General features: G+C 50.8%; 2 protein-coding genes and 1 long non-coding RNA gene across 11 annotated transcripts in view; 1 reads left to right on the top strand and 2 right to left on the bottom strand.

Annotated features, from left to right (window-relative positions):
* Positions 1 to 12,323: 12,323 nt before the first annotated feature.
* Positions 12,324 to 14,988, bottom strand: HOXA1 (homeobox A1). Its single transcript, XM_063325057.1, has 2 exons — positions 14,198 to 14,988; positions 12,324 to 13,777 (listed from the first exon to the last, which is right to left on the bottom strand). The coding sequence occupies exons 1-2, from the start codon at positions 14,817 to 14,819 to the stop codon at positions 13,422 to 13,424; spliced, it is 978 nt and encodes a 325-aa protein (XP_063181127.1). The 5' UTR covers positions 14,820 to 14,988; the 3' UTR covers positions 12,324 to 13,421.
* Positions 14,989 to 15,178: 190 nt separating this feature from the next.
* LOC134511315 (uncharacterized) lies at positions 15,179 to 18,978 on the top strand. The gene is made up of 3 exons (XR_010069853.1): positions 15,179 to 15,293; positions 17,603 to 17,887; positions 18,582 to 18,978. It is a non-coding gene; the product is annotated as an uncharacterized LOC134511315 (long non-coding RNA).
* Positions 18,979 to 19,131: 153 nt separating this feature from the next.
* LOC134511316 (homeobox protein Hox-A3) overlaps positions 19,132 to 20,607 on the bottom strand; it is a 52,082-nt gene continuing 50,606 nt past the window's right edge. For 5 of the 9 annotated variants that reach the window (XM_063325064.1, XM_063325062.1, XM_063325065.1 and 2 more), the window contains exon 4: positions 19,133 to 20,252. In XM_063325064.1, the coding sequence (XP_063181134.1) occupies positions 19,529 to 20,252 (724 nt within the window). In that variant the 3' untranslated portion in view covers positions 19,133 to 19,528. Of the gene's footprint in view, positions 20,275 to 20,607 lie in introns of all 9 variants that reach the window. The other 4 variants (XM_063325058.1, XM_063325059.1, XM_063325061.1 and 1 more) reach the window with 2 other exon arrangements.

Raw genomic sequence — 20,607 nt, forward strand, 5'->3', positions numbered from 1 at the left:
CAGGGTCAGAGCACGGAGGCTGGTGGCCAAGTGGCTTAGGCAAGACCCTTCCCTCCCCAGCCTCAGCTTCCACGTCTTCAGCCTGGCAACCATTCCCTTCTGTGGCACACACTGAGCTCTGCGGAGGAGAGACTAAGGCTGCTGTAATTTTTAATACACCAGGTTATCCAGATCACCTGCATCTCCATCAGCCTTTTTCCCCGTGCTGAAATTGAGGATATTAGATCCCTCAACACAGTGATATCCCTAAGACTAGATGTGAAGGTAGTTCAGCCTGGAAAGGGACTCAGGTCTTTCTCTCCCTTCTTGAGAACCCTGTCACACCGAATTTTTGGTCTCCTGGCACTGCTCACATGAGCGCAGTTATGTACATACAAGACCCTATGCAGTTTCAAGCCCATGGCTTTTTCTCTAACCACTGCTGTGCTTGGTCTTTTTTTTCCAGCCTCACTTGACCAAATTTTATGTGGGTTTAGACGAAGACGTTAGAAATTTCATGTCGAATAGATGCAGATTGAGCCCACATGGGAAGCAGGAAATACAAAAGAAATGTGCGACTCCATTAAATGAATTTATCAGTGTACATTCTGCATGCTTTATAAATTTCACTAGCATGATCATCTGTTTCGTTCCTAGAAGAGAAAAAGCTAGCAAATATGAATTTCTTGAAATAGGCGGCAGAAAGAGATTGACTTGAAATAAACAAAATAGTTGAAATTAAATTTTCTTGGCAAGATTTGCTTGTGTTGTTCATCAAATAAATGTACATTATGTCTTGCACTGTTACTCAGCTGTGATCCTATAATGTGTTCTCTGCATCCTGTCAGACATATGATCCTTTGTCCCATAATAGACCCAACTATCTCACAACCAGCTGAGCTCAGGGTCATCCCAGGGTCAGGCTGGTTAAAGATGGCTGTCACTTCACTGCCTGACTCACAGACACACTTTAAATCACCTTTATCTTACTTGTGCTGATGCTTTCCAGCCATCGCTGTAGCAGCAGCTGTAGCATCTATGTGCAATGCAGGGAAATGTCTCGTAGCATCCCTGAAAATTTCTCCATGCATATGGCAATGCGCAATGCACCCAATATAAAGAAAATGCAGCTTGGTGTATAATGTGAAATGAGAACTATTTCAAATACCTTTATGCAAGGTAGCTAAACAGTATGGTTCTCATCCATCTTGCAAATGAAAAGAAAAAGTCAGAGGGTGAAATATCACCCTTCAGATCAGAAATACAATTATTACTTAGCCGGAAATTTCCAGCAAAAAGAGTATTTGCATAAGAAGGACAGATAATCTGGGAAATGCATCACCTGATGCTTTTATTGTGATAAATACCTCCCTTCAGCTCCTGATGCTATACAACTTCTTAATGTTTGTCACTAGTCTCCAAGGTATAGAAGAAAGACAGGCCTTAATTGTGAATTTACACATGCTTTATTGCCGGTGCAATGGCATGAACACATTTAACAGGATTGTCATTCCAGTTAATTATGCTGATTCTGACATGCACCTATCACATCTAAAATTGATAGTGCCTTTCGACCAGTTAGTAGCATCACAATATGTTGTGTCTTTCTCGCTGAGGTTAAGCATGTGAGGGGCCAGAGAATGGCAGGAGAAAGAGTCCCTGCATAGTAAGTAAGTGTCGCTAGCCAGGCATCGAAACCTCCTTTTAAGAGAACCGCAGATAGCTGAAACCCAGCACATGTTCTGCATTTCTATGTGTGCTCCAGCCCCAGCCCACCTGCCCCAGGCAAAGACAACAATCTTCATTATGCCTAATGGTAAACAACACCGTCCCAGCCCCAGAACTCTTGGCCTTGTTCACAAGGCGTAATACCAGGCACCCAAGCAGATGGTAACACTTATTAAAGATATTAAAGGAGAAGAAAAGATGGCAGAAAAGGAGGCAACTATTAGAAAACACTTTGTGGCAAGGGAAAAAACAATTTCCATGTTTTCCCTGCAGCAGAAGTCTGAGTCTGTGAATTCCAGACTGAAGAGACTGGGGGAAAACTTGAAATCAACAGCAAACCACAAATGAATATCAAATGAGAGTAAAACACCATCCTTACCCTCAGCAGAGTTATCGTTGCTCAAATCAAAGCCTCCCTTTAAAACCTTGCACTGAAAAGGCAGATAGAAATCTGGGGAAACCATACATCCTCCTTTCCTTCCCACACACCCCAGTATAAATCTTGTGGGGCGTTCCAGAAAGGAAACGGAGGTACATATATCTCACAGTCACACCTGGCTGACAAGGATAATATTTTCAGGTTGTCTAGAGAAAGGAAGGGAAGGACGGAAGGACGGAAGGAAGGAAGGAAGGACGGAAGGAAGGAAGGAAGGAAGGAAGGAAGGAAGGAAGGAAGGAAGGAAGGAAGGAAGGAAGGAAGGAAGGAAGGAGGGAGGGAGGGAGGGAGGGAGGGAAGGAAGGAAGGAAGGAAGGAAGGAAGGAAGGAAGGAAGGAAGGAAGGAAGGAAGGAAGGAAGGAAGGAAGGAAGGAAGGAAGGAAGGAAGGAAGGAAGGAAGGAAGGAAGGAAGGAAGGAAGGAAGGAAGGAAGGAAGGAAGGAAGGAAGGAAGGAAGGAAGGAAGGGACATGTTTGTTTTTGTAAAAATGGATAAAAAAATCTTCAAGTCATTTATTTTCTATCACATGACACACATGCCTTTTAAAGAAAAGCAAACTTTTGTGTAAGACCCAAAAGCACAAAACTGTGGGTGATGGGATCCAAGCTAGAATAAACAGTGCAGAATCCTGGAAGAAAGAACCTAGAGGAATTACAAAATACATTAAGGAATAGCAGTCCTGTTGGATGGTCATGTGAAATGCAACTTGGAATGCCTCTCCATGCATTCTAGTGATTTCACATTGTGCCTGGGAAAAAGAGATATCACCACCAAAGTCTCTCATTGTGCTGTCCCCCTGCTCCTGCCCAGCCTGGGCAGCAGTCTCTCCTTCTGGCTACCCCACTGCCTTGGAGTCAGTATCCCTGGGGATGGTAGCAGCAATGGCCAGCAGAGCTCCTGCACGGTTGTCCCTCTTCTTTCCTCACATCAGCCTTGCCCTTTTGACCACTCTCATCCTAACCTGGATTAAAGCAACAGAAGGGCTGCACCGAGGGCTGGAGAATATAAGCTCATGAGGTCTGGAAAACTGGAAAGGCTTGGAGCACCAGTGAGTAGATCCTGAAGGGCTTGTCTCATAGGTGTGGATAAGCATCTGGGAAACATCTAGATAAAGCTTCATTTTTTAAATTCTTTTAAATAAGAGAGTAAGCTGTATGCAAGGTGGAATTCCTTCCCCTTGTTTATCCTAATAAGAACTTTTGCAGGTCTTCACCTTTCTAGTGCATGCAGAATTCATTTTGCTGGTCAAAAAAAAAGCACTATTTTCAGTAGCGTCGTTCTGGCTAAGCACACATACTCCTACTCACAATTAAAGGGATGTTCACACATGACATCAAGGAATGTCCTTCAGATCTAGCTGACAGGATCTCTGGAGCAGAGCATGGTGCCTGCCTTTGGACAAACTCACATCAAGCAGGTGTGTCTGAAGACAGGACTGCTGACGGCCTTCATTCCTTTCTCCTTCTTCTCATTGAGCTTAGATAGTGTTCACCCCATGGGTAGTGACTTTTGGGGTTCCACAGTCCTTTTCCTGATAAACTCCCCTTTGAAACTGCTAGAGCGTTTTATATAGCACAAATATGGCAGGAGTTAACCTTTTGTGATGAAGGGAAATTTTCTATTTGATGCCTGCTGGCATTTTTTTACTTCAGATGTTTTACTACAATAAAAAAAGTCCTACCCTCTGAGATGTGAAGGGTAGATCTTAGATTATTTAATCTTCACTTTAATGCAGATTGCTTTTTATCCAGAGGCTGATATATATTCCTTGCCCCGGAGAATATTTAGAGACAAACAAACCTAATTTTAAGGCTCAAGCTGGACTCCATCACCTTTAGTGCTGCTGTTCCGCACTGATATAGAATTGCACTAAAACCCTGCTTTAGGGATTAAAAACATGAAAAAACATGCCTCATACTCATAAATCCTAAAGGACACACCCATGATCACTCTGTTCATTCAACATGGACCCTTTGGACATTTTAGCTCTCAAAGGTGCTTCACTGAGGAAAACGGCTATTTGAATTTCCTATGTGAAGTCACAGCATCCTTCTCCCTCGGGGTGCAGGCACCAGGGATACAGGGGACCCTGTACAGCTGCACGGCCACTGCCGTCACACGTGGCGGAATGCTCACGCTGCCCTCGAGGAAGGGGCCGGGTTCCTTTCGTCTGCTCTCAGCCAACACGCACCTGAATGCAGTTAATATTGCTCAGCTCTTCCATTCATCTCCTGGCCGTTTTGTTTGGGGTTTTTTTTTCAGTCTCTAAGAGGAAAGGAATTTTATGAAATAAAGATCTAAGGGTTGAAAATGTGTGTGCAAAGGAGGACGGGGCGGGGGGGGATGGTGGGGGAGAGTGTGACAAACCTCGCAACCCATGTGAAAGGTTGTTTTGCTTCTAGACCGAAGGGGAGGAGGCCTGATCCTGCTCCTGTGCTAGATAAGCAGATATCCTGCAGGCAAGCAAAGCTGGCAACAGGCTGAAATTGTGGTGAGAGTTGAAAAGCTTGTTTTTCTCTATGCACAACAAACCAGAAATGTTGACAGAAAAGCAAAAGAACATCTGCTTGTGCTGATCTATGAAACGCTTTCCCTGGCTCCATTAACCTCCCTTCTTTCTCTGTCTCTCTTTTATTTTCCTAAACTGAAAATTATCATTTTAAATGTTCAAGGCTTTCATTTCTCTATTAATCAAATTAAAGCCCCTTAGCCACAGTTAAAATACTCTGTGAGGTGCTTCGACCAAAGACCATTTGCTTTGCAATTAGAACTCATTTTTAATACAACAGGGGGGAAATAGAGAACCACAGCTTCAGAATCAATATCACTATAAATTACTTGGAAAAGGAAACAGTAGCATCCTAGCTTAAAACAACAGATTTATTATCAAAGTGGGTAGTATTCTATCGACAGAGTACATAAGTTTTATAAAGAAAGAGAGAAGGAGACACACAGAGAGAAATCAATGTTAACATGGGCTCACTGTTGCTTTAAATGCTGCATTTGTGGTAACTAATTTTCACTTATTATTTTAAATTGTAAAATGCCACATTGAAAAATGGTTAGTGGCTCAAAAAATCCTGTCTGCAGTATTTTCTAAGGCAAAACTCCACTGATTTTAATGAAAAAGGTCTGCAGAAGAGGGTCCCATTATGTGTTCTATATTTAATCCTGGTTAAGATGGGTTACAGAAGGGCCTCCTCCATTCCTGTATTTTGAACAGGATCATAGTTAAGGTTGCAGCTAAGATTTGTTTTTAAACCAAGCCTCAATGATTTGCATTTATTTTGATTCACACCTACTGTTCTTTCTGATAGCAAATATTTTAAATGCATCATCTTCCCCTTCCACGAGCAGGATTCTCCTGTGGTTGCTCACATACACGGTACAAAAAAAAACATTGAATGTCTGACCAGAAGATTTCTTCTTGGGTTCCCACCACTTTCAGCACACAGTCTGCCCTGCTGTCTTCTCAATGAAAAGCAGAGGGGACATTTTTGCCCATTCTTGAATACGGAGTTTGCAGTTAGGGCCTGATCCAGAGCCTGGAGTAACGGCCATGTCTTCTTTTGTTTCAGCTCCAGCAAAAGTGGGAGTCAACCTGTGTGGTTGACTGGTCTCAAAACACATCACCGTGTTCAGAAAGGGGATTACACGGAGATTATCTGGATTTCTAGAGTCTCTGATCTGATTTGCAACCAAACTGTTTTGTTAGAGGAGCCTCAGCAGAATTTTCAGTGGGTTTTGTCTGTGTTCCTAATATGCCTTACTGTGCCATTCAAAACCTGGGGGGAGAAAGGTGTGATTCGAAGAGAGAAAAGTTATCTTTACTGGTGGATTACCAGGTTCAATGAGCCTAATCTTTTGATTTGCAGACCTGTGGGTCTCAAGTGAGCTGAATCTCCCTGCGCAATGAGCCACAGTAGGTCCCACTCAAAGCCGATGTGTGCATGGGGTCAAGTGCCAGCCTCTGCTAACATTCAAACCTTTCAGTTTGTGAGCTGACTTGAAAGAAGCTCTGGTAATGCCTCTTTAAATTAATCTGAATTCTGGGGGAACGTACACGTTCCTGTGGATAAGGACACAGCATGTTTCTTGTGCGGTGTGAGCTGAGGTGTGTCATTGAGGGTAGGTCTTCTCAGACCCTTTTTGCCTCAGCCTCTGTTTTCATGATCATTGCCTTGCCTCCTAGCACTGTCAGAAATACGAAAAATAAAATATGTGGAGGGGGATGTAATAAACTGCAAAGCCCCACGGGGTCCTGCCTGTCTGCAATACCCGCTTCCATGTCTAAACATATTGTTCATGCTAATACTGTTTGCTGGAAGGAGTGTTCCTCCAAGATAACATTTTTGCACAGTGAAATAAATATGCCTGGCTCTTCGATGGCTCAGCTCGGATGGGATCACCTTTCAGTTTCTAGACAGATGGGGTTTTTTTTGCTTTCTTTTTTTCCCCAGCACAGCATGTGGAACACAACACTACCCCAACCAATGCATTTTGTTTTATGATCCATCTGTCCTTAGAACCATGCATAGATGTTAAATCCACTGATATAACAGAGCAGTGCTGCAGGGATTTTATTTCTTGCAAAATAGACTAGTCTGGTTAAAGTCTCTACCTTTGCTAGGTGCTAGCAGGAATATTTTTACAACTATGCTAAGAAAATAAATTGAAGCTTGCATGGCATTTTCAGTGCAACTGATGTTTTGCACAGGAGTCAGTTGAAGTAGTAGACCTGTTGCAAAAGTGAAGAAAAAGCTTTGTTGTATCGGTACAGAGGAGTTTTAATTAAAGCGGCATAGAAATCCCCACCCCTGTGGCTTAGCCCCTTCCATAACCTTCACCTTCTTATGAAGGCAGAGAGAATTCTGGACAAGTGGTTGTTCTCTGAGACTCCTCCGGTGTGCTCCCCCTGGTTTGTCCCCAGATGTGATTTACACAGATGTGCTTTGCACCTGAAGGCTCACTGGTGCTTGGTGGAGGAGAGATTCGCACTCCCCCCCGCCCCCCATTTCCACCGCCAGCCTCACCCCCATCTCTTTTCATTACCTAATGAACCTGGTCTCCTGTGTTTTCTCTGCTCTTTATTCCATGTCACCGGGGCTGAGTGACTGCTGAAGATGAGAGGGGATGAGGAGTGTGAAGAGGGAAGCTTCTGCCTTTGGTCTGAGCCTGACGGGGAATGATGAAAACCACATGGGCTATGAAAAAGTCCAGTCCAACTTTCTGTTTACCGAGCTCCCTAGAAACGTCAACATCTGTCACCAAGTTACCCCTAAAAGGGGCACCCCCTTGCCACAGGACCCCGATGGCAGGTCCCATCCCTCTTCCCCCAGCACGGGCTGGAGCGGAGGGGTGTTGACAGAGGGAAAAGGGAGGTTATCCGGGATTTGGTGATGGCTGTATTAATAGACAAAGGAGATCAGAAGCGATACCCCTGGCTCAGCGCTGCGATGCCACCTCCGGCGCGGCCGGCCGGCCCGCAGACAGCCGGCAGGGCTTGCAGGGGGATGGCCGCCGGGGCACCCCCCGGCTGAGCTCGGTGCTTGCCCTCCCTGCAGCCGGTGGCCCGAAGGAGGGACCCGCCGAGCTGGGTGCGGAGGAGCGGGGCCGCCGGGCACGGCGCCCCCGCCGCCCCCCCCACCGGGCGAGGCGCGGAGAGGCGCGGAGCGGCCCGGCGGCCGCGGCCCCGCTTCGTTGTTATTACAATGCACACAACGAATTTTCCTCGTATTAGTCATTTCCCGAAGATCAAACCCGAAGACAGCTGCGAATGCAATCGATCCCTACAAAATGCGTTGGCGAAGCGTTCAATCAAAGTAGATATTTCCTTGGATTTATTTCTTTTTTATTTTTTTTAATAATCGATAGCATATTGCTTTTTTTTTTTTTTCCTGCCGGCGAGTGTCCCGCCGAGTTACAACCCCGCGTAGGTCAGAATTAGAAAACCTGTAAATACTTATGCGCAAAGCCAAGCGTATCGGATGCAAAGAGCAACTGCTGCGCAGCGCCGGGAAGCCGGGCAGGCACAGGGACAGGCACCGGGACAGGCACCGGGGCAGGGCGGGTGGGTCCCCGGGTGGGTCCCCCGACTCCCGACAGCTCGGACACTTCCTACAACTGTTGGCGAGCGAAAACGCTCCATGAGTCCCTGTATTTTCCCAAGCTCTCCGCTTCCCGCTGGCTACACCACGTCTGAGATGGATGTGAACGTAGGCACCAGAGTTGGTGGCTCAGATTGGCTTCGTGTCCTCTCGCCGTCCCTCTTTTGAGCTTATATTTGGTCTTATTTGATTTTTTTTTTCTTTTTGCTACTTTTACTTTCTTGTAGGGGGAGAATTTTTGCAAGGCGTCGAGTTTGTATTTATAAACTGAGCACACGGAAAAGTCATGAACCAGCTAATGATTTCATTGTAATAGAGGTTGATCATTATTCAGCGACCTTTTTAATCAACAGTCCCGATTTAACTTTACGAGATATACACTTTCAAGGAAAACAGATCGAAAAGCCAAAATAATTGTAAAAATAACGGCTGAAACATTCTCCGTGTGGAACAAATTCTTAAAATATGTCATTGCCTATAAAAAATAGCTCGGAAGCATTTTTTCCGGGCCAATTTCTGCTCGTATTACCGAAATGTGTAATCCTTTTGAAGTTGCATGGCATAAAGGGCTCCTCGCATGATCAAAATCAACAAAGTTTGCCCCCAAATTTTTAGGCACAAGGAAAGACTTCTTTTCTCTAGAGCTCCCATTGATTTCAATGGTCCTTCTGAGCCTGAAACGGGAGTAACTGTGACCTGTAATATTTTATGACACATAAACCATAAAAGAATAATGTTAACAGTGAAAGTCGGCCAAGTAGCATGCCTGGGGGAGAAAAGGAATGTTTGCCTTGGAAAGGGAGAAAGGGAAAAAGGAGAGAGAAAGAGGGAGAGAAAGGGAGAAAAAAGTGAGAGAGAAAGACACAGAAAAAGACAGAAAGAAGGAAAGAAGAAGGAAAGGAAAGAAAAGAAAGAAAGAAATATCTTTTAAATATATTTTATTGGTATTTATTCATATATTATTCATTTCATTATTTCTGTATTCCCTTTTTGTGGTTACCAGTTTACTGCGATCTCACAGAGCTAATTGCTAGGGGAAAACAAACAAGAGATCTTGCTCCTAACCTTATGGGGAAAAATATTCCGAAACGATTCTTTCCCAAAAAAAATTTGCGGACCCCCCCCTCCCCGCCGCGTCGAGGGCCCCCGCCGTGTCGCGGGCGGGGAGCGGTCCCCTCCCGTCCCCTCCCCGCCGCGCCGCTGCCGTCCGGGCTCTCCCGCCGGCGGCCCCGGGGCTCGGTCCGGCTCGGAGCCTCCCGGGGACCCGGCCCGGAGCTCATCGCCTCTGGTGCCCGGGGTCCCCCCCAACGCCTGGGCAGGAGGGGGGTAGCTCCTGAGTAGTAATTTGCCGGTGAAAACACGCTGGACTCAATAGCCCAAACGTGAGCTGCCATTAGAGAGGTACTAATAAATCCCTATTAAGCATGCATTTATGCGGTGATTACGTGAACTTTGGCCTTTGAGGAGTCCCTGCAATTAGCAGCGACGTCCATCGCGTTTTGCCCGGATTTCTCTCTACTCTTTTCCCATAAAGGATGAAGAGGGGAGTATATCCCCGCGGCTCCGCCAGCGCCTCCAGCTGCCGGGCACGTCTCCAACCGCCCCCCCAGCGCCCACCACCGGGGAAAAAGCAAGCCCCCAGCACCCCTCCCTTTGCCCCCGACACCCCCCCCCACCGCCTCTGAAAATGCGGGATCTCTTGCGGGAAGACTTGTTTCCCGCACCCCCGGTACCTCTCGCCGGGGGTACCCGCCTTTACGCCGGCCTCGGGGGGAGATGCTGGGGTTTTGGGTGTCTCCGCAAACCAGCGGAAAGCGGTCAGGATTTAGTAAAAACTGCTGGGCAAAAAGGAGAGGAAAGTTGCCGCTGCCGGGGAGACAGCGAGAGGGAGAGAAGGAGAGGGATGACTCTGTAATTGTTGCCTTTACCGAGGCTGTGAGATTAACCACTGGGATTTATTCTAAAGTGACCCATCACCGAATTCATTTCTGCTTGAACTTTCGGTGAACCTGAGATTAAAGAGGGGAGAGCAGCTAAGCAGTTTGTTGTTAGCTGCCTTTTCAACAGCCCTTTCAGACTGAGTAAATATTGATCGGTTTCAATCTGATTGCCCCAGAGGAAAACACCAAAGCATCTCAATAGCCTCCAAAAGTAAACTTTAAAGGTGAACAGCAGAAATGGCCTTAAGTATGATAGGAAGATGCTAAACTCCGTTTGACATTTGGATGCGGTTTGGTGTGGGGTTTTTTGGTGGGGCTTTTTTTTTTTCATTTTTTCCCCCGAGACTCTAGGAAAAAAAAAAACTAAAATTTTTTTTTAAAGTGTAAAAACAAAAGGATCCCCACGACCTGAAGGGCAAATTAGTGTTTCCGTCGGGCCAAAGGACGCTGTGATTTTTTTCAGCGATATTTTTGTGGTAGAGACTCTAAGCTAAAGATTTTCATTCCTCTTTCCCACACGCCCTGACCCGAAAGGTTGATCGCATCGAAATAATAATAATAACGCTAACACAATGAGCTACGATAGGGAGATTTGGGGTGTCTTCCCTTGAAATCGATCAGGGCTGCGGAAAAAAAAAAAAAAAAAAAAAAAAAAAAAAAAGATAACCCGGGGTTTGGGCTTGGAAGGAGACGGGATTCTTTTCCGATGAATCGCTCACCGCGGATTGACGCACTGACAAGTGTCTTGTCTCTCGCATTTAGTCTATAATTTATGGCGGCTCTTTCTAACACATTAAGTCAACACCGGGGGAGCAGGGCTGCAGATCCGGATTCCAGCAATGTTTAGATCCAGATTTCGATATTGAAATGCCCTCATTGGCATGCAAATGCCACTTTAACACATCCAAGTCTCTGGAAGAAGGCCATCTGTTTTGCTTTGTGGCTTTACACTAATAAACAAAAGGTAAACTATATGACAGGAGGGGAAATGAAAGAAATAGAGGCATCGGCGGGAGCCTTTGGAGACGGCCCTGCTCCCTTGCAGATAGCTCGGCTCTTGATATGGCCGCCGCGCCTTGCAAATCAGGGCTTTTCTCTTTTGACACCAAAGTGAAGAAAATTTCGTTGTCTCTCTGCGGATCCCGCAAAGCCGAGCCTGCGTGGGCTACCCGGCCCCGGGAGAAGCCCGGGAGCACTCCCCCCCGCAGCTGGGCCGGGTGAAGGAGATGTTATGCGTGTTTGCGCTGAATTTCAAGAGGCAGCAGTGACTTGAGACACCCCCCCGTCCAGCTGAGCGTGCCTCTGCTCCGTCCTGCCACCCGCTTTCTCCCCACACGCTCTCCCCCTCCCGCCTCCCTGACTCGCTGTTTATTTGACACCTCTTGGAAATCTTATATTTACCTGCGATAACTAGCTTTCCCCCCCCCCCCGCCCGCGGAAAAAAAAAAAAAAAAAAACAAAAAAGTGATGGTAGTGGAATGGGCTGGGGTTAATGCCAGAAGCACACTACCGAGCACCTGAGCCTGAGAGCCATCTCCTACCTTGGCACCCATCAGCCGCTGGGGATGGCAGCCTGGGGTGGGAGGGGGGGAAGAGAGAAGCCAGCCTGGGGTGGGAGGGGGGGAAGAGAGAAGCCGGACCAGCTTAGTGCCCGGCTTAATTAAATGTGCAGCCCTTGGCGAGGGGCCTGCGATGTGAGGAAAGACTGGCTGAAGACAGTTTCTGCTTTTGAAGGGTGCTCTGTTTACGTAAGTGTCAGCATCCATCCCGAGGTGAAAAGGTTAGCACTTGACCCGGGAAGTTCTCGTGTTTGTGCTTCAGAAATAGATCGGGGTCATAAATTCCTCCCAGTTATGGAGGAGGGAGAGAAGGGCCTTATATTTTCTAAAAATAATATTGTTTGAGCATAGGAAAGGAAGAAGCTTTGTGTTATGAGTCGGCCTGGGCAGTCAGAGCTCTGACCCCAGCAAAACAACGCAATGAAGAGTAATGTTGGGAGACTCTTCTGCCCTTTCCCCCTTGGAAAGGCCCCAGCAGCAGGAAATAAGGGAAACCAAACTGCTGAGCCCAGCCTGTGACTCAGCGCTGACGTCACGCAGAGGTAGGCAGACGAGGGCTACCTGAAAGTGGAATATATTTATTACAGACATTATAAGGACCCGTAAATCCTGCCCTGGCTTCCATCACCAGCGGAATCCCAGAGCCTTTCATGATTGTACAGAAAATCAGGAGGACATTTCGCTCACACACGACAACTGATAGAACTCAGTGTACCCGCAGTACAGCAAAGCACAGCGCGTCATGCAATGGTCTGGACACCAACCACAGAAATTATACATTCATTTGGCCATTCGTCACATTCACGAGTAGGTTGAAAAGACATCGAGTCTAAAGGAAGGTTAATATGAAAATAGGAAAAGGTGAGGTCTTTTGGACGGTTATACCCTTCGGTTGAGTATAATCCAGCACAGTATGGGGGGAGGAGGGGAGGCAAAGGATGGGGGGCAAGCACACCGGGTAAGGTTTACAAAACCTAGTGCAATTGAAGCCTTGTTTGTCACATTTAAAGAAATAGCGCTACTTTTTTTGAGGTATCTGCTTGAGCTTAAGACGTTTACTTGATACGGTCGTCGGCTTTACCAATATAAAAGTGGATCCAGTTTGGCGAATGCGTTCACCCTGCTTAACCTGATAATCGAAACGTCATTTCTAGAAAAATCTGTAAAAAGATAAATCTCTCGGACAAAGTATTTACAAGCAACAAACTCATAGACACGAACAAAGAATACATTAAATTAAGGGGATGAAAGTCCTATAATAAGTCGTGTAAACACTTGCAATAGTGCATCTCTTCGTGAGGTTATGTACCCTAGATCACCTGTCTTTCACTCAGGGAAACTCGGAGGAGCGTCCTTGCAGCGGAGGAGGGAGAGACCCTTACACGTGTGCCAACACAGCTCCTCCGGCAGAAAGGGTTGAGGGGGAGCGGGATGGGGGGGGGGCGAAAGAAAATCTCTTGGCACCAAAGCGCCGGGACCCGGCGGCTGGGAGGCGAGCGGGCGGCCGAGCCGGCACCCCCGGGGCCGGGCGGCGGCGGGGGCGAGGGGCACCGGCACCTCTCGGGGAAAGCGACCGAGGGACCGACCGAGGGACCGACATAACCGCGATGAGCGGACGCGAGCTGCGCTGGCGGGGGGCGTCGCGACGGGCGGCCGTCGGGGCGCGTCGGGTCTCAGTTGGAGGCAGCCAGCGTGTCCGAGGCGCAGGAGGCGGGCGAGGCGCTGCAGGGCGACGAGCAGGACTTCTCCGAGGAGTCCTCCGCCTTCTCCTCGCAGCCCGTGGGGGTGGCGGGGGAGATGGGCAGCAGCCCTTCTTTCTCCCGTTTCTTTTGCTTCATACGCCGGTTCTGGAACCAGATCTTCACCTGCGTCTCGTTGAGCTGGAGGGAGGCGGCGATTTCTACCCGCCTGGCCCGGGTCAGGTACTTGTTGAAATGAAACTCCTTCTCCAGCTCGGTGAGCTGCTTGGTGGTGAAGTTAGTTCTGACGGTGTTGGGCTGCCCCACGAAGCCGTACTCGCCAGCCTTGCCTGCGAGGGGACATGCAGCGGTAAGTAAGCGCAAATGATTTATAGGCGACGTAATCAATATGTCCACACCGGCTAAGCGATAGGGAGCAAGAACTTCTTAGGATAAGAGGGAAGCCCCGGCAGGGTGAGTGATGGAGTGCGAGGTGCTAAACCGGAGTCAGCCTCTAGTGTCAGAGGAAACTTGATAAGTGGTTTATGAATTACAAGAAATACGACCGGGGGAGAGGCGGAGAGGGGGGAGTCGGGAATAAGCGGCGCTGGCTCCCAGCGCCGCGGGCAGACGGCTGCGGCTGCTCCCAGTGGTGCGGGCCGCCCTATCTGCCCCACCGCCCCGCAGGGCACCGCGCCGCCTGCCCCGCACCCACGGCAGAGCGGGAGAGGAGCGGCCCCCCCGCCCCGGCCCTCCCGCCGGCCACTGACCTGTTTTGGGTGGGTTTCTTTTCACTTTCATCCAGTCGAAGGTTTGCGCCGGCGGCGAGGTCTCGGCGGAGGGGGAGCGGGCGTTTTCCCGGTGGCCGGCGTGGAGGGGAGACAGGGCATGGTTGTAGGTGCCCAGGGGCAGGCTCTGCTGCTCCTGCCCGTAGGGGGGAGGCACGTACTGAGCGGGACCCCCCGCGTAGCCCTGGTGCGGGTGCTGCGCGGCGGCGGCGGAGGAGGAGATGCTCCCGGAGTAGACGGCGGGGGCGCAGGGGGGGAAGCCGCCGCCCAGCTCCGCGTCCTGCCCGAGGGGGTAGGGGCCGTACGCCGGTCCGAAGCCCTGCGAGCCGTAGGTCGGGCCGCAGCCGGGGTGCGCGTAGGACACCCCCAGGCCGCCGTGGTGCTGGTAGGCGGCGGGCTGGGCCGGGGGGTGGTGGTGGTGGTGGTGGCGGTGGGGGCTGATGGGCACCCCGCGGCCCGCCAGGAAGCGGTCCTCCCCGCTGCAGCTGCCGGCGCTGACGGCGCAGGGCTGGAAAGTTGTAATCCCGTGGTCGGGGTGGTAGGCGCGGGCGGCGCAGCCCCCCGCCTCGCCGCCGAGGACGGGGTACTCGAGGAAGGAGCTCATCCTCGCCGCGTCCCTCTGTCACGCCGCCACCGGGTCTTCAGCGTCCGGCGGGGCCGCACCAACTTTCCCACTTCCTCCATGGGGCCGGCAGGAAAATGACACGAAGGTACAGGCAGCGGGCAGGCACGTGGGGGGCGGCAGCCAATGGCTGCGGCGCCTGCGGGACTTTCCCGGCTCCTGCCGCTGATAGATCGCCGCGTCGGGGGCATTTAAACGCCGAGCGCTCCGACGGCGCGGCACGGCACGGCGCGGCGCGGCGCGGCACCGCGGGGCAGGGCGGCGGCGGCGGCCCCCCGGGGGGGAGGGGGGGGCTGAGGCGGGGGGTGGGGGGGCCGGGCCGAGCTGTCGCCCCGCCGCTGCCGCCGCCGCCGCCGCCGCCGCCGGCGGGGTCCCGCCCGCCGTCTGAGAGGGGAAGGCAGGAGAGACCCGGAGGATGCGCCCGGCCCGCCGAGCCCACTGGCCGTCACCTCCAGGGTGAGTGCTGCTGCAGGGAGGGTGCCCCGGCGCCTCCCCTGCTGTCGGCGCTGTCAGGTCGGCGCTGGGCACCTCCGCCGACCCCCGCCCCCCATGCCTCGGCCGAGGTCGCGGGGGGACGGCTGGATCCGCGATACGGGGCGGGGGGTGGCGCGGGCAGCGCTGAGAGCATCAGCCCTGGGGACGGGGATATGGATGGGACCGTGGATATTGTTGGAGACTGCCATGGGGACGGGGATGAAGATAGGGACGGGGATGAGGATAAGGCGGAGAATAGGGACGGGGCCGAGGATATGGATGGGGATGGGGTGGGGACGGGCATGGGGACGGGGACGCGGCCGAAGGATGTCGTTGCTCCTGCCCCGCCGCAGTCCCAGCGCGACGCGACGCCAAGAGTTAAAGGGGCTTGTCCAGCCGCATCACCAGGCGGCCGCGGACATTAGCATGGAAATGAGCCGCTTTTGGGACTGACGGCCATTGTACTCTGCCGGGCCCACCGGCCTCCCCCTGGCCCGCATCCTTGCTCCCCCCGCACCTCCGCCGGGCTCACCCGCGCCAGCCCGGGGCTGGGGTAGGGGAGGAGGAGCCGGGGGCAGGGGGACGGATGATGGGGCGGGGGCCCGCGGGCTCCGCAGCCCATCTGCTGGGTCCCTGCGGTGCCGCTGCCTCCCTGGGACCGGGCGGGGGGAAGGCTGCCCGGGGTGCCGCGGGTCGCAGCCCGGCGGCCCGGGGAGGCGGCTCGGGGCAGGGGCAGAAGAGCGGCGGGAGGCGCAGGGCCCGCCGCCCCGGCCCCTTTGTCCCTGCTCTCCGCCACCCGGGCCGGCAGTGGCGGGAGGTGGCAGATGGCCAGTGGCAGAGGCGGCCCCAGGACCCTTGGGAACCGCGCTGAGCATCGCCATAAACCTACCCCTCCCCACCCCCACGGAAAAATAAAAAGGGCTCGTGGATAGAGAAAGAGGGAGGGCGGTGGGATGTGGGTTGCGACCTCATATGCGGTTTACATATGCGGAAAAGGAAAGGGGAGGTAAAGGCCGGGCGTCCCTCCGTCCCGGGGCACCCAGCCGTCTGCAGGGAGAGAGGATGGCACCAACCCGCTTCATAGAGGCGTCCTGCGAAACGTTAATCTCGGGGATGCATGGATGGATGGAAAGTCACCTCCCCTGCCACCAGCTCCAGGAGGGGCTGGCCGCTGTAGTTCTGCAGGTGCATTTCTAGCCATCTCCTACGTCCCTCTGTTCTCACGCTTGGTTCTTGCTTGTTTTGAAATCCAAAAGGCTCTTCTACCCCGCCACCTCTCCCTGCTCACGAACACACGCACACACAAACCCTCAAGCTCCGCCCTCCCACACGAACTACAACATCCTCTCCTAGGTGCAGAGCTCTCCTACTGCTATTAGGTCAGCCCTTTTCCCATGCCACCTCCATGGCCTCTCTACTGCCAGCCAAAACCGAAGGGCTGCTTTATGCCTTCAGTATTTCTATTTGTTCTGATTTACTGCGCAGGCACGGATGGTTAAGGGCCCTCTGGAAAGGTTCAGTTTCTTAAACTCCAGGGGGGCGGAGCGGAGGACAAGAGCAACAACACTCCAGAGGCATTTACGGCATTATACTGCACCAATTTTGGCTATGGTTACGGCTGTAAACACATTTATTTCATTCTTGTAAACCAGTTGTGATAAATGCTTCATAAGGCAGAGAAAAAAGGCAGGCTGCTGGGACTGTTTACTAATAAAAGGGCTGGCATCTTTTCAGTGCTTTTTCACAACAGCCGGCCAAGAAAAAAAAAGTATATTTTACTATAAATGGTGCTTTTTTACCCGTAAATTCCGCCGAGTCCCAGCACCTCTCTTACAGTCTCCAGCACCCTGAAATCCCTTTTTCTCTCCCTTTTTCGTGCCATTGTCTCTTTTGTTGCATTGTCTCTCTGGCGGGGCTTTGCTGCCTGTACTGTGCGTGGGGGCAACACCATGAGAAGGGCCGTAGCAGAGGGGACACCCCCCCGCTTCCTCCGCGGCCCGGCGAGGGAGAGCTGCCGCCCCTTCCCCCTGCCCGCAGGCCGGACCGGCCCCTCCGCTTCCCTCCGCGCCCCTCCGCGGCTCCTCCGCGTTTCCTGCCCCGCGACTGGGGCCGAGGGGGCGATCCCGGCGCTTTAGGCTTTTCCGTGGGAGCGTGCCCCCGCTCTGGCCCCAGGGCTCCCCGGGAGACTCAGAGGCGAGTCCTGCTCCCTGAATCCCCCCATTTATTTAAATAGGGTTTGCGAGAAGTTTAAATCTTGTAGCCTATTCTCCTTTTTTTTTTTTTTTTTGAAGCTTTGTCAGCATCCAGAAATCTGGGCACAAAAGAACCCCCCACCCGTCCGTGCACGTTGCAGTCCAATTTAACCCAGTGGCAGAGGAGTTAAAATGCCGGTGAGGCTGCTCGCTTTCCGCAGGGACAGGGCTGGAGCAGAGAGAAGGACAAGAAGCAGGGCCGAGGTTTCGCCGCGTCCGCAGCTCAGCCAAGCTGTTGTTTTAAAAGAGCAATAAAAATGAATTATGACTAAACGCCTTCTCACTTAATGGTTTTAGACGGGGATCCCCAGCCCCGGCAAATACGTAAGAGGATTTTTATTTGTGCATGTGTTCCTGCAATTGATCTCTTTGATGACATTCTCATTCATAGAAAGAGTTTGATTTATGACTTTCGGAAGAATTGCGTTCAGCCCTTCCAGCTATAACCCACGCATCCCAGCTCCACAACGTGTTGCAGAGCTAGGAGACAACACTCCTCGCACGGACGGGCAGCAGAGCCCCGGCCACAAACCCCCGCCCAAGCCCCACTCGCCTGTGCGGTGTCACCACACGCACCCAGCACGCATACGGGGAGCCACGATCGCACCCGCCCGGGATCCCCCGGCCCCGCAGCGGCCGAGCCCCGCTGGCATCTGTTGCTCGGTTTTAGCCCGAAGGACGGGGCTCACTCTCCTCTTTGGGGTCCGGCACCGCCGCTAGCCGGGTGGCAAGCAATTTGATGGCGACTTCTGAAAGCCCGTCTTTGCTGCCGCAAGCAGAGGGTGGGGGAGCCCCGAGGAAATTGTAACTTTAAAGTTACGGGTTTCCCCTTTTCGTTTATCAGTCCTTCGTCCGGCAAGAAGGTTTAAACAAAAATAGCTTCGGCTGTGCCCCCGCACCGCCCCTCAAAAAAGGAGTGGAGTGGCTGATTCTTCCCTAAATGTTCTTTTTTTCCCCCGCGTTTGTGCCACCCTTTTGATTTTGCAGGCACTAACTTCTCCATTTCCTCTCCTTCTAGGACTGATTCCTTGGACCGCTCAGCACGTGAGAAGTAACCAAGCGCACTCTCTGTGAGCTCTGATATTTTTAAGATACGCTTCCTGAAACAGCTTGATAGCTGCTAAGCACTACTTTCTAGAAAAACAGGATTATTTTTTTTAAAAAGTACCTTTCGTGTATGTAACAGGGTAGTTTCTGTAGGAGACGCTTATCCTACTGTGTCTCTCTTATGTTTTGCCTGTAAGAGAGAAAGTGCTCGTTCATGCTTTTGTTACAGCTCAGCATTTCCAAGCTTTGTATCCTCACGGAGATAAGATGCTACATTTATACATTAAAAGGAAGAGATCTCCATCAAAGCTGTGAATGGTTTTAGTTTGCTTTTGTTTTGGTTTGTTGGGGTTTTTTTTCCCGTGTTAAAATCCTTGCAATAAAGAATTTGAACGTGTTTTTCTCTCTAATATATGTCCTAAATTGTGAAAAGGGGAGAGCTCATAGTCAGAATGTTTGATTTTGATTATTAGTAAATTAAGAGCAGAAGGGATAGGGAGAAATACCCGGCATGTTATCAGTCTTGAAAGGAGAGATAAAGAGAGGGAGAAAGAGAAAGAAAAAAAGAGAAAGCTCCTTGTAGCAAACAAGAATTTATTCTACCAAAAATACTTATGACAACGCATCCTAATGCAATACAAAAATAAAAAGAAAGTGAAGATACAATTCCTATATAATCACTTTCTTACAGACCTCATATATTGCTTTCATAGAAGGACCTAGAATGTGGCTAGGTTTAAATTGAACACAACTAAAACTTCGTAAGAAACGGCAAAATGACACAGCAGAGTGAGGTAATAAACAGAAAATACTGACCAGGAAAAGGGAGGGAAAAAAATAAAATTAATTCACGGGAAAAATAAAGAAGAAGAATAAGGAGGAGAAAGCAGGACCCTTGGAGAGGACGTCTTTAATTTCTCAGTAATTCAGATGCTGCAAGTCAATTGTGGTGAGTGTGTCTGTAAAAAAGTCAAAACTGTCAGCAGAAATATCTACGGGACTGTCCAGAGATCCTGGCAAACTGGGGGAAACTGCATCTGAAAGCTGTAGGCAGGAATCTGAGGAGAAAACGTTAAAGTCCTGTAAAGAAGGGACATCTAGGGCCTCAGGACTGTCATTGTTCAGGCCAGCTGCACAGTTCTGGGCCATTGTTGAGAGGCAGTTTTGAACAGTGGGTGACTGGTGTTGAAAATGTTTCAGATTTTTCTCATTGCTCGTTAAAGGCGAAACGGGGAAAATTTGGGACTCTCCATTGTGCGCATTCTGCGCCTGCTGCTGGGAGAGGGCATTCTGCTGGAAAGCGTAGCCTTCCCGCTCCAAAAGAGCGCCGGAGACGTTGCTGAGGGCTTGCTCGAAGAGGGATTTCTCCTCCTCCTCCTCCTCCGCCGCTTTCTCTGGGTCCTCTAGGCTCTTAAATTTCCCCTCGCTGTTTTGGTTCTCCTTGCACTGGGTCTGTCTCTTGTGTTTCATCCTCCTGTTCTGGAACCAGACTTTGACTTGTCTCTCGGTCAGATCCAGCAAGGCTGCAATCTCAACCCTCCTTGGTCTACAGAGATACTTGTTGAAATGAAATTCTTTCTCTAGCTCCAAAAGCTGGGTGTTGGTGTAAGCCGTCCTCAGCCGCCTAGATCCACCGCTACCACTATCGGGGATTTCAAGGGGGTCTGTTAAAAAAGAAAAACAAAAAAAAAAAAAAAGAAAAAAAAAAAGAAAAAGAAAAACACCCACCACCACACGCACCCCAAAGCACCACCGTCAGAACAGTGAAAGCAAAAACACACGCACGCACACACAAAACAGATAAATGCACGGATTGAATTTCAGCTCCCGAGCACATCGCATCCCGGGGCGGGGGGGGCTGGCGAGGGGGGGGGGGGAGTGCTCTCTCTGCACGTATGTGACTATATCTATATGTCCATATAGCATAAAATAGCAACTGCAACAAAATGGCCGCCTTTGGATGCAGTAAACCCATTGTGTTGCACTGCTGAGCGCCC

This window comes from Chroicocephalus ridibundus, chromosome 2 (assembly GCF_963924245.1).
Source record: "Chroicocephalus ridibundus chromosome 2, bChrRid1.1, whole genome shotgun sequence".
NCBI classification, from domain to species: Eukaryota; Metazoa; Chordata; class Aves; order Charadriiformes; family Laridae; genus Chroicocephalus; species Chroicocephalus ridibundus.

What these genes read in the sequence shown, in the direction of transcription:
- HOXA1 (XM_063325057.1), bottom strand. Translation starts at nt 14,819, where the DNA reads ATGAGCTCCTTCCTCGAGTACCCCGTCCTCGGCGGCGAGGCGGGGGGC. An exon ending in AAGAAACCCACCCAAAACAG is followed by an intron (nt 13,778 to 14,197) that starts GTCAGTGGCCGG and finishes GTCCCCTCGCAG; the next exon opens with GCAAGGCTGGCGAGTACGGC.